Raw genomic sequence first — 12987 nt, 5'->3', positions numbered from 1 at the left:
TCTTCTATTTCTCCCTGAAGAACAATAAAATAATACCTTTAATGTGTGGCTTTTATTATTAATAATTTTACCCATTGTACTGAGTCAGAATCAAACAATTGCAGAGACAGAAAAAACCTTGCAGGAGAAAACATAGCACAAGCATTTGTTTGGTCACAGTTATTGCAGAGAACTTCTGGGGAGAGACTGGAAAACAGGGAACCATCAGAAGAGGGGTAATACACAGGTCGTGATGCTCATACAAGTACTATTGATTTGGAAAGAATAAAGAACAAGCAGAAGAGAACAGTTGGAAACCATAAAAGAGTAGGAGTGTATATCAAGTTTTGAGAGAACAACCTGGGTTTTGAAAGTGCTCTAATTTCAAAAAGAGAAAGTGCAAGCTGAACAGGACAAAAAAGGTGTTGCCGACCTACAGGGCTGTGTAATGTCATTGTTATTTCTTTTGGTGCAGTGCAAATAGGGTTCCACTGGACAGCTTTTGATTCACATCCTGGTGAATGCAGAGCAGGCAGGGCAGCTGCTGTTCTGGTCACCTGTCACCTCCCTGGTGCGTTCTGCGCCCAAAAGGCTCCAAAAATTGCGTTCAGGTGGGAGGGGACGTTGGCAAGCCTTAATTCCTGAAATTTTCAGTTCCAGTTTTAACATGCTGATTTTTAACCATAAAGCCCAGAAACATCTTCTTTCTTCCCCAATGAAAGCTACATGTGGATCACATGAATCCAGCAGCAGGAGCCGAAGCCCTGGAAGACCCACCCAAAGCTGCGATGCTGCACCAGTGTTGGTGATTTTGCCCCACGTGGGTGCTGGTAAAGCTGCACATAACACACTCAAGCCAGTTAAAAATTCCCATTGACAATACTCATTAGGAAGGAGAAGTCTTTTTAGGCTACACGCTGTCTAGGCCTTCTGATGGATAGGAAATCACCATAATTGTAATCTCAGGCTTTTATTGACTGCTCCTTCAGGGCAGAATATACTGATGGATGCATGGAAGTAATTGTGTAGGTTACTAATTATTTAGCAATTACTTCTGTGTTTGAATTGTGGTCTCTCACAGGGACCTCAAGGGAGGGCTGTTTTGAGCAAAGCCACCACTTCCAGATTTTATTCCCATTTCTTCCCCATCTGCTGAGTGGCCCTGGGCATATCAGGTAACTGCTATATACTTCAGGTTACTGGCCTGGAGAATATTAAAACAACACTTACTTCTCCCTTCATTAATATTTCAGCAGATACCCTGTGCCTGCAGCTATCTGCTCTTGCAAATGGGAGGGAGAGAGTGGAAGCGACAGTATTTGGGAGGGCTGTGCTGAAGGCAGCAGTGGGGATGGGAGCTGTGCAGAGGCACATGGGGACAATGGCATGGTGGCTGAATTTTGAATGGGGATGGCTGTATCACCGGGGTCTGGCGAGGCTGTATTAATGAATGCCTGCCCAGCACTTAGTGATCCTCAAAAGAAAAAGTGCTGCACTTTATAACATGTGAAGGGTTATTACATTATAGCATATTATTGTCAAGGCATCATCTTTCATTCTCAGGACAAGTGTTATGTGATTGCCAAGAGAAGTAATAAGTAATCTGCATTAGTCTCATGACTAAGATGTAATGGGGTGACTTGCTAACATTTTAAAAGTGTATAAAACTAGCTATTGTAGACAGGGTCTCCGATTGTGGTACTTAATGAGTGTAATAAATTACATTAATAGTGCAGTTAAAATTTCAGCTGAAGTAGAGAGGTGTATTCAGCAACATGCTTCAAATCAAGATGCCTTTAGCCTAATTTATCTGATGTGCTGGCTCTCCTTGGGTTTCTCTGCAGCAGCCCCACTCCCCCAGCTGCTTTAGCAAAATGGCTGGATTTGCTTTGCTGGGCTTCTGGTGCCTTCGCAGCCTGTGGGTCTCAGCAACTTGGTCCAACTTGAAATGTGAGCTGTGTCTGTGGCAGGAAAAACACGACAGCAAGACTGGAAGAGTAAGGGTGACAGATGCAGGGGATGCCCATGCAGAGGAACTACATGTTCCACTTAATAAGATAAGATCCGCTTATTATTGTCTCCCTACTACAGACTGAGTCAATAAATCATAAAGGCTCCTTTAGCACCATTTTAATGTATCATGTCCAATATCCACATATTAACATCTGTGCACTGCAGATTCCTCTTCTGTCTTTGGCTTTTATTCTTTGCTTGGTTTTTTTTTCCTTGTTATTTTTTAAACCACTAGTACAGAAAAAAAGGCAACACACTGTTGTGTATGTGCATGATTATCAGTGTTGAGCACCAGTGCTGCTGTACTGAAGTGTCATCTGATAACAATGCTTCATTTTACAAACAGCTAAAGTGGTACCTGAGTAACTCTTGTTCTCTAAAAGCAAATATTCAAATATCTGATCGGGGTTCAGAGTGACTTTGAATTCCCTATGGCATTCCTCACTGGCTTCTCTCTCTCTGCACCTTCAATAGGAAGTTTTCCAATGTGAGCTCTGTCAGAAATTGCTCATTAGCAGTCATGCATTTTAAAACATAAACCTTGGGGAAAAGGTGGTTCCCAACCACCTCTGGCAAAAAGAGATACGGTGAATTAGTTGCTATTTTCCTAAATTAGAGTTTAGGTTATTTTAAGGTATCATTTGCTCTCTAAACACAGTCTGATGTGTTAAAGGCTGTTCCTGGTAGTCAATTGATAGATGTCAACCAGGCATATTTTGGGGTTGTTTTTTGGTAGTGGGTGTTCTTGGGACTCTAGAATTAGCTGCTCCTCACTGGTGTTATCCAGCTCCTTCGTTGCAGAGGCAGCCCAGCCTCCACAGGCTGTGGCATTTCCCAGCCACTGCAGAGCTCACTGTGAGCTGCCATACACACACCACCACCTTCCACAGAGGGAAGGTGTTAGTGGGACACATCCTCGTGATGGGACTATATATATATATATATATATGAATGTTTAAGTATTTGCAAGAAGAAGGGTTGCATATTGCAGTGGCTCGACATGGTATTTTCTTTAGTCCTACCTCCTTGTGCTAGGTAGGGTGTTCCCAGCTGCTTCTCCTGTTTTCTGTATATGCCATCCACAAGCACATGCTCATTTATGTTCCCTATGAATTTTTTTTGATCTATTTGCATGTGGATACAGCAGTTGGTATAATATAGCTGGTGTCATGAAGCACTCTGAGCTTCCATAGCCACATCGTGACCCATGCTACCAAGGCCTTACTGCTTATTTATTTAAGTATCATTGCACAGCTGCATGTGGCAATACCTAGCGATATCTCAACACAGTAAGAGTGATTTGTTCTCTAGGTGACTTTCTCCCATGCTGCCATTGCCTTTAGGATGCTAATTGGAGTATATGTTAAATTTCAGACATAAATTGAAATGTGCAGATTGTAACAGTTTGACATATTTAGCTGGAAACCCAAACCGACCTTTCAGTTAATCCCACCATTAATAACTGCAAAAATTGACAGTGAATCTGCTATTTAAAGCAAATGCATATATTATAGGTTAATTTCTCTGAGATCTCCTTCATTGCCTGTTTTGCTTCCGATCCAGATGCTGTATCCGTGGCCTCCTCCCGGTTGCCTGGATACTCTGAATTTCCTCAAGGCAATTGCTAATCAATGTGCAGTTGCAGCTAGGTGAATCCCGCAGACAGCAGCCAGATCTGTCATCTAAATGTGGAAAACTGTAGCAGAATGTGATCTGGGAAGAGAACAGACAAAACACTGTGGCAGGAGCTCTGCTCCCAGGAACCAATTCATCCTGTGTTAATCAGACACAAGCACTCTTTGTGGATTAGATGAGCAGAAGCTCTTCTGCTAAAATTAAGGGTCAATTGTTTCTGTTCTTGTACAGTGCAGAGAAGAGCTGTGTCTCAGAAAAGAAAACAATTACATTAATAATTGCATTTCAAGTCTTTGTGTCAAGGCCTGGCTTAATTTTGCTGCTTATCTCCAAGGTTTTTTTTTCCCAAAGTACCCATTTGCAGCAAGACAGTAAGCTATGAACTGCTTTTTAAAACATGAGCTATGAACAGAGTCCTTGTAACACAGAGTGGTCACTTTGAAGATCAGATGCACTTCTCATGGACACAGGGTCCATGAGTTTCATGGGATTTTTGTAATTGCAAAATTAGGCTTCACAAGTAGGCATCAGTAAATTCAGAACTGCATGAACTCTTCTTGGTCCTTTTCTGAGACACAAATACACTCCCAATCCCAGGCATAAATCTCTTCACACCAGGAAAGAGAAGAGCTGCAGAGCAAACACCTACAGGTTAAAGTAACTCAAATATATGGTTTGGGACCACATTCTTCAATTGATGTTGTACCATTAGGATTAATGGTCAAGCTCGTGTCTGACCTTGTAGTCAGCTCCTCTACCTTATTCCACCTTTCCATGTCAGTCTGCCACCCTGTCCCCACCCCAGCAGCCTCCAGGGTCTCCTCTTTTTTCTCCACAAGGAAATCACTTTTGAAACCTGTTAGATTGTGTCTCTGTTCTTGTGCATTTCTGTCCATTCCAGAAACAGCATCTTGGCTGGATGGAGCCCTTTCAACCCAAATTGAATTCAATAGTGAATGTTAAACATTTTTATGGAATAGGTTTGTGGTTATTTTACTTAGGGATAGCTAGTTGGCGTATTTTTGTGAACTGCATTTCAAATTCCAAGTGACATAAACACCTTGTGAATTTACTTCCCACCAGGGGTATATTTAATAAGAATGTTTTGTTATCTTGACGTATAAGCAAATTCTCCATTACCACTTGGTCTCTAAAACTTAAAAAGAAAGTTCTCTTGGCTGACAGCATTGCTTTAATTCAGAAACTGCAGGACAGGGTGGAAGCTGCTGTAGATTACTTTCATTGATTGTGATCACTGCTTGAATTGGCAGAGGAAGAAGTGTTATGATGACGGGAACTTGTCTTATTGTTGTGATAAGCTGTTACCAAAGTCTAATTACTGTGCATGATGCTAAAATGTGTAAGCTGCCGACACTTGGAGATAAGGAGATGAAAAGAAACCAACTCATTTCAAATAGCTCTTCTGGTTGTTTGTTTTTTTTCATTATTGTTATTTTTGTCCACTCTCCTGAGTGGTGCTTTAAGAGTGCATGTATTAAGTCATGGATTTGGCTGCAAAAGCAGCCATCGAACTTCAGTTGTGGTTAAATAAGTATTAAGCACCAAGGGACTGAATAAAATAAGGGTTAGTGAAAGGTGATGACAAGGGATTCAGTTAATGGTATGTGCATCTGCTGAGTGAATGCATTGTTATTAGCTATTAATTCAGTTGCTGTAGGCAGGATTCAAATGGGACTGAGAAGAGGGTAAACTTAGAAGTCCCGTTCCCATAGGAATTAGACATGGGAAAGTGCCATTTATGCCATGCTGGCTGCTTCAGAACTGGCATTTCCACAGAAAAGTAGAGGGTTTCCTGCCGCCTTGTTCAAGAAATCTCCTTTGTCTGGGAGACAGGCTGTTCCTTTCCAGCTTTGAGACATCCTGTTGGGGTCACAGTCCTCAGAAATTTTGCAGAGCTTCACCTGAGCTCAGCACCCCGGGGAGTCCTGCCTTAACTACTGTGCTGACTTCAGAAAATGTTTTGGGATCCTCTGGGATGACAGATGCTTGTGTATGCACATGTAACATGCTGTTAATAATTAGAGCTGATTGGATATTCAGTACAAATTACACTGGCTGTGGAGTTAGCCCCTTCTTTAGGCTTACAAGTGGCTCGCAAAACACAGTTAAAGCATATTTTTAAATGTATGTTTTTTCGTAAACATTGGCAGATTTAATTTGAATGAATAATGTCAAGTCTGAGTGTTGTAAAACTCTTGCTGGGCTGTTCACTGTTGTTAATGGGGCACGTTTGGATTTCTGAGTCACAGGGTAAATATTTTCTCTTTCCAATTTCTAGGATGAAACATGAGTTTTGATGATAATTTTAGGTACCAGCCACCCCTAATAGTGTGTCTGCCCCCACACTCAGGCAGGCCCATGTGCCATGTTTTCCAAAATAACTTCTTAGAGAAGAAAAATAGGTCTGACTACCTCCAGCAATTATTAGGAAAAAGTAGTATTTCCATTTTCTCTCATTCTCCATGTCACCTGGAAGCTGGGTTGGAGCATTCTTTTGAAGATTTTCATCATAAGCTGGGTTATTTCCCCAGCCAGTTTGTCCTTGTGTGAATCTGAAGGAAGAGCTGTGATTTTTTTTAGAATATTGACTCAGGCTTAATCTGCCTCCTGTGGAGAAAAAAGAAAAGTTCAGCCCCAATGGCTGCATTTCCCATAAAACCCACACATGCAGAGCCACGCTCAGTTTCAAATTCCTATTTGCTCTTTTTATATGCTCATGTATACTTAGAGGGATCCTCTAAGATAGAACACTGTCTTCATAGAAAATAATTGTTCATTAATCATAGTGTCAACAGCCATGGCTGGTTGAAAAATTACTAGTGATTTCTGTGTAAGAAAATCTGAAATACTTTAGAGAAGCCTGTTTTTCTGCTGAGGAACAGCTCTCCGTGGACTGTTAGGAACTCCAGCCTTGCTGTTGCTAGAGGAACTGAAGAGGAACAAAATTCAAAGATATAATCATATATTTCTCTGTAATTGGAGGAGGAATGGTAACATCTGTGCTATGTTCTTGTCCAGGGGAAATAAAACCCATACTATTAACATCTATATATCCCCTTCATTCACTTTCTTGCATCCATCCTAAATGATTTAACCATTTACAACAGACCACAAAATAGTGATGTGCAGTGCCATAAATAAAAGCTGTTTTCACGTGTACGGCACACACATGGCTCTCTCTGCTTAGCAGTTTATATCCTTAAAAAACAGTTTCTTTTTCCCCCTGGAAAAACAAAGAAACAACCTAAAAAAAGGACCCCAAAATCCCAGAATAGCATCATTGTTCATGAGAAATGCCAAAGAGGACAGGTGGGAGCAGGGTTAATTATCCTTTTTGTTTGCCCACCTACCTTTGTATTTTCCCTTTGCACTCTCTCTCCCCCATTCCTCCTCTTTTTGTATAAAATAGTCCTGCAGTATGTAGAGCATAAGAATTATTTCTCTAGCAGAGACTGCAACCTGCTTGCGGAGCCTCTGTACCCATTAGAGGCTCTTTGCAGAAGAAGTAATTTCCTTCCCACCATAAATTATGCATCAATGTACATTTAAGATTCTGAAATGATGAACAGAAGATGAAAGCACTGCGGAGTGTTGCTGCTCCTGGGGAGCTGAATCCACGACGTTGTGTACAGGCTGGGACACACCTTGCTAAGGCAAACCTGCACGTGTTGCTGTCCTAGTACTCCGGCTGTAAAAGCATGGAGGGAGGAGCTGCTCCGACTTCTCCGGCTTCAGCTCTGTAAGAAATACTTCTTCACCTCATGGGAAACAGTGAGGGGGAAAGACAGCAACGTGTGATGTGTCCTAAATGGTCTTCCCAGATGGTCTTTGCCAGTCTAAGCCAGGGTGATTCCTGGTCCTGATGATCTTCCTTCCTGGAGGCTCTGCTGCAAGATCTTGCCAGGCACAGAGGTGAGACTGACTGACCTGTAGTTCCCTGGATCCTCCTATATTAAAAAAAGGGGGTTGTGTTCCTCCTTTTCCAGTCAGTGGGAACTTCACCGGACTGCCACAACTTCTCAAATATGATGGAAAGTGGTGTAGCAAGTTCATCCAGGTTCCCTCAGGACCTGCGGATGCATCTCATCAGGTCCTACGGACTTGTGCACCTTCAGGTTCCTTAGATGGTCTCAAACATGATCATCTCCCACACTGGCTGAGAAAATATGTACTGAAAAATTGAAAAATAATGCTCTGAGGTTATACATAGCTTATGGAGGTCAATGAAGAATGTCAATAAATGTACATGTATATTTTAGAGAAGAGTTTTGCACTGTTCCCACAGTTGAAGCTATAGGGGAGGGCATCCTTTATGTTTTATCATGCCAGATAGTATAGGGTTAATTTTTAAGTCTACCCTTGGAATCCAAAGGTGGCAAACAAAAATTATCAATAATTCCTGAAAGGGAAAATTTGGGGGAGTTTTATGTAAAACAGTTATATATTTATATATATTAACATTGTCTAAAAAGTAAAAGATGCACCTTGCAGTAGGTCTGAATTCCTTTAATGCTAAGTGCTGCAGGAATAGATTCCAGACCTGAGGTTCCTGTGGAGTGTGTCAGGGCAAATGAAGCACTGCTGTGGTGTGAAGTGAAACAGGGACAGTGAAATACCTCTGTGTGGTTCTGGCATCAATGAATCTGCACTTATTCTGTGTTTCTTCCACAGTCACTTAAAATGACAGCGGAGCACTGTGCTCTGTTTCCATCACAGTTGGTGATGGCTGAGAGCTGTGTATTTGTGTAACTGTTGGTGCATCTTTGTTCCTTCAAGTTTAACTTTAAGGTCTGGTTGTTCACTTCTACCCAAGTTGACCCAACTGCTGAATTTGCTCTTTGAAGAAAGCAGTGCCACGTGGTATCATGTCTTTTCTCTCCTCTGACAAAGTTTTCATTTAGAGAGAGAGAGTAGTTCTGGCTTTCTGAATGCAACATCTCCCCTAAAAGAACCTGTGTATTAAAGCAGGCCATCGAGCCTTTCATCACTTCTCTTGGTGATAGCAGTCATGAATTTTTTATTTTCTGCAGGGCTCACTCCAGATCTGCCACAGCATTGTGTGGGTGCACACATGTAAAAAGGCTACTAATTGAAATTCAGATGTAATGAGATGAAGTTTTGCTATTCACCATGACTGCCTTTTGTTTTAGCCCATGTACGCTCAGTGCACCTAAACAATGCAACCATTGCTTCTCCTTTTAGATTTGACAAGAATAACTGAAAGGGGAAGAAATATTTCTGTGTCTGCTGCAGAGATGAAATATGCACCCCCAGAAATGGGAATGGCGTGCGTTAGCTTATTTGTTTACTGATTTGCGGGGAGGGGCAGAAATTTTAATGGAACCGTAAAGAAAATAAAATAGAAATCTTGCTGCTATAAACTGTTCTCTTGTGAAGATGCAAATGTGTCTCTATTGCCTAGGTAACTATTATGGAACGCCCAAGCCTCCCAGCCAGCCCCTCAGTGGGAAAGTGACTTCCACCGATGCTTTGCAAAACCTGCAGTCTGGCTCCAAGCAGTCGACTCCAAAGCGAACCAAGTCTTACAATGATATGCAAAATGCTGGCATAGTGCATACAGAGAATGAGGAAGAGGATGATGTACCTGAAATGAGCAGTAGCTTCACAGGTAAAGCAAAAATATCGCGGTCTGTCAATTAGGATACGTGGGGAAGGTTTTTGGAGGGTGTTTTGACAGGGGGTGTGTTGTTTTTAATGTGTTTTCTGCAAAGCTGTCAAACCTCAAACAGAGCTGGCCAGCACCTGAATGGAAGATGTCCAGGTGTGAACAACCACACGCACAGTTGTGTCTTTCCAAAAAGGCCTTGCGGGATTGATCTGAATGAGAAAGAAATGTGGAAAAGTTCAAATCCATTAGTTGCAGAAAGGTCAAGGAAGAGTTGAGCTATAGTTGACAGTTATAAAGAGTATGGAATGACTCAACCAGGATTACATTTGAAATTAATTATTGCTGCTTACTAAATATGTTGCTGTTCTTCCCCTTCCTTGCATGTAGAGCTGCCCATCACATACATTTTCAAGGTCCTCTTCTCCAAGGTACCTTTCAGCAAATCTAGGGCTGCTTGCTGCAGGAATGAGATCTGAAGCTTGGGTGCAAGCTCTGTGTTTTGTGAAGGCCTTGTGTCCTGCTGAACACAGATCTCAGTCCCACCATGACTGCCATCAAGCACCGGCTTAAAGATCACTGGAAACTGTTGCAATCTAAAGTCAAGAGCTGTGCAGGCAGATTCAGAGCAAAACACTGTTGGAGATCCACTGAGTTCCACAGAAATCAGCTGGAAATTTGAGAAGCTCTGAGGGGCAAGAGTTCTTCCCCATGTCCTCAGTTCTAGTATTTGTTAGCACTTAGAGCATTGCTTCCTCAGCCCAGTTTCAAGAATTGAATTGTTGTGACATGACAGCAGCCTCAGCCTTTGTCGTAGGGGTCTGATTTTGGGAGGTAGCTGGTGGGAGATGCTGTCTGATTTCTTTGCTGCCCATCTCAGTTTGGTGCCCCTGAAGTAACTTGAGCATCATTTCTCTTCCTTGTTTTCCTTCACAAGATGAAATACTGGAAGATGCAGCTCATTTGTCACAACGTTATCACACCCTGGCCCCTTGCCTTCATTAAATGGGCACAGAGTCAAGAAAAGAGTTATTTCTCATATACCAAAGTGATTCCTTATGCTTATTTCACATGTAAGTGTGCTAGCCATATTAAAATGCTCCTGCTTCCCTAGAAGACCTCTCGGTGACTTGTGTTTTCCAGATTTTTGGCATGTTTATACTCTCAGTTTTAAGCTGGCGATGATTCACTCATGCTTCTTTATCTTGTCATCTTCTACCTAAAAATATCAAACGCCAGGAAGGCTGAAAAGGAGGCACTGAGAGTGCTGGTATAGATATTTTTCTTCCTGTTTCTCCCAGTTTATTCTGTTCAGTATCTTGTCTTTTGGTAATGGCAGCACACAAACTAGAATAGTGCAGGAGCTATTTCCAAGGCTGTGGGGTGTGAGTGGAGGATGTCCATGGTCTCTGGTCTGGAGAGCAGGGTTGAGGTCCTGTCTGTGGAGCCCCACTCCATGGGGACTTGGCAGAGGGTGACACTGATCTCTCAGTCTTTTGCTCAGTGTGTTGACTGCTGCTTGTACTGATATTCTCAGGGGATGTACTGCCATAAATTTTCAATACCTGCAAGAACCAAACAGAGGAAATCCCTTTGGGAGACACAGGGTTGATTTTAGAATTTGTCTATTGTTGCCAAAATCTCTCTGTGAGGGAATTAGGGGCACAGACCTGTTTACTGGGGAGCATTTACTTTGATTAGGGATGGAGGGAATGAGCAGCAGCGTTTCATGGATACAACTCAAAGCTGCATAGATACAAGCATCAGAAATGTTTCCTTAGAGGGAGAAGGGCCAGATACATCTTAAAATACTCCTGACTGACTTTGACTGGAAGGATATAATGATGAGCCATGGAGTAAACCTCCTCAGATAGCAAGAACAGGCACTAGTGAGCAGCAACATGTGGACACGTCATGCAGTGCTGACATTCATTTTAATTTTTAATTTAAAATAACACACTGCAGTGAAGACATTCACCATTAGCTTGTTGACTTTGAGCTTCTGGCAACCTTTTGCATTTGTAAAAATCTCCCCTTTTGATCATTCTTCAAACAGGAAATTTTATTCTCCTAATCCCTGTCTCACAATTGGCACTGCAGGAGTGAACCTGTAAGCCTGCTCAAAAGCCCATTGAACTCATCTACATCAGTGAGCCCTGGCCTCAGACAGCTTGGAAGAATTTGGTACCTCAGCAGGGCCTGTGAGAGCGAACATAGGAGCTGATCACCGCTCCTGATTTGTTTGGCTGGGGTCTGGCTTGCAGAGTGTGTGTGGGCAAAGCAAGCTCGTCCCTGCTGGCAAGAAGACTGCTGAGGCTCTGCCCTCGGTTCATCTGTTGCTCTGTCTTGTGAATTAAAAAGCAAGGAGAGGAAGACTGCTAGGATAAACCTGGAAGAGCAAACAGGAGGAGAAAAAGACTGATTTTCACTTTTATTTGTTCTTGTTTATTCTACAGCAGAGTCTGGTGACCAAGACGAGCATAACGTGCATATCGTGAGAGAGGCAGCCCCACCGTCTGTGATTGATAGCCACACCAACGTTCCCACCACGGAACCGTCTCAGAACCTCCCTCAATACCTACCTCCTTCTGCCGAGGATAACCTAGGTCCTCTGCCGGAAAACTGGGAGATGGCCTACACCGAGAACGGAGAAGTCTATTTTATAGAGTAAAGCACATTTTTGTTGTTCTAATTCCATCTCTCTCCCTCTCCCTGGGCATAAGTAAACCTCCATGGATGCATTTTGTGTGTGTATGCGTGTGTATTAAATATTTAGTGTATACAGTTATGGTGCAGAGCTGTTATTCTTTACTGCTTCGGAAGGGGGTTTGCATTTCCTGATTGGATTAACATCCAAATTACTCCTGAGTTCAAAGGCAGTGGGAATTGCTTGCTTTATGAGGGTAGTTACAAAAGCAACAGACACTTATAAAATACGGGCCAGTTGTTTTCATGGGTGGAATGAAAGCTCCTAATTGAAAGGGCTGAGACTTCACTTCTGGCGCCTGACTCTGTGCATAATGCAGCGGAAGGGGATTCCTCCAATTCCTGTGTGCAGGCAGCAGCAGAGCCAGGGATGGACTTTGTGTGTTGTCCCCTCCTCAGAGCAAATGGGCCAAACGTGTTCATGTGCTCCAGTGGTTTGCAGAAGGAATAGCTCAGTGCAGAGTAGGCGCAGTAAGTTTTAAACACAAGTACCTTTGCTCTGCAGTCTTTGCCTAAGAGCTGAGTGCTGTCAGCAGTTTTATGATGATATTGATTTTTTTCATGCCATAAATAATAGTCTGTAATTATACTTGTCTAAATTTATTGAGATAGGAGTAACTTATAAAATAGGACCTATTAGTGGAAGAGATTTCTTGCACAGAGCTTAGCTAGACATTAACATTCAATTAGCCCTTGCAACTCAAACCCCTAGCTGCCAAAGTAGAGGAGGGGGCTAGGAATTGATTTTGGATTTGATGGTCTGTTTAATGCAATTGTGGAACCTGATATCCTCTGTGTACCAAAAGCCAGTGACTGGTTAGTGCAGAAGAACCTTCTCTACTAATTGCCCCTCTGGTGCTCTGGAGAGTTATGCTGGGTCAGGGCAGTAAGGGCCAGCAGTCCTGCCTCGTCATCAGGAGAGGGGACTTTCAGACATAGCCATGAAAAGGTTCATCAGAGCAGGTTTTCCCTTGGCTGCAGTGGTGGGGGAGCACATTAGAGAAGAG

At 42.6% G+C, this 12987-nt stretch overlaps 1 protein-coding gene across 30 annotated transcripts in view; it reads left to right on the top strand.

Annotated features, from left to right (window-relative positions):
- MAGI1 (membrane associated guanylate kinase, WW and PDZ domain containing 1) overlaps positions 1-12987 on the top strand; it is a 339060-nt gene that overhangs the window by 252747 nt on the left and 73326 nt on the right. For 28 of the 30 annotated variants that reach the window (XM_027701055.1, XM_027701054.1, XM_027701052.1 and 25 more), the window contains exons 4-5: positions 9071-9277; positions 11731-11941. In XM_027701055.1, the coding sequence (XP_027556856.1) occupies positions 9071-9277; positions 11731-11941 (418 nt within the window). The remainder of the gene's footprint in view (positions 1-9070; positions 9278-11730; positions 11942-12987) is intronic. The other 2 variants (XM_027701053.1, XM_027701037.1) reach the window with 1 other exon arrangement.

This window comes from Neopelma chrysocephalum, unplaced genomic scaffold (assembly GCF_003984885.1).
Source record: "Neopelma chrysocephalum unplaced genomic scaffold, ASM398488v2 Primary Assembly neopelma1_147, whole genome shotgun sequence".
NCBI lineage: Eukaryota > Metazoa > Chordata > Aves > Passeriformes > Pipridae > Neopelma > Neopelma chrysocephalum.
This window is presented reverse-complemented; position numbering and strand designations above follow the sequence as displayed.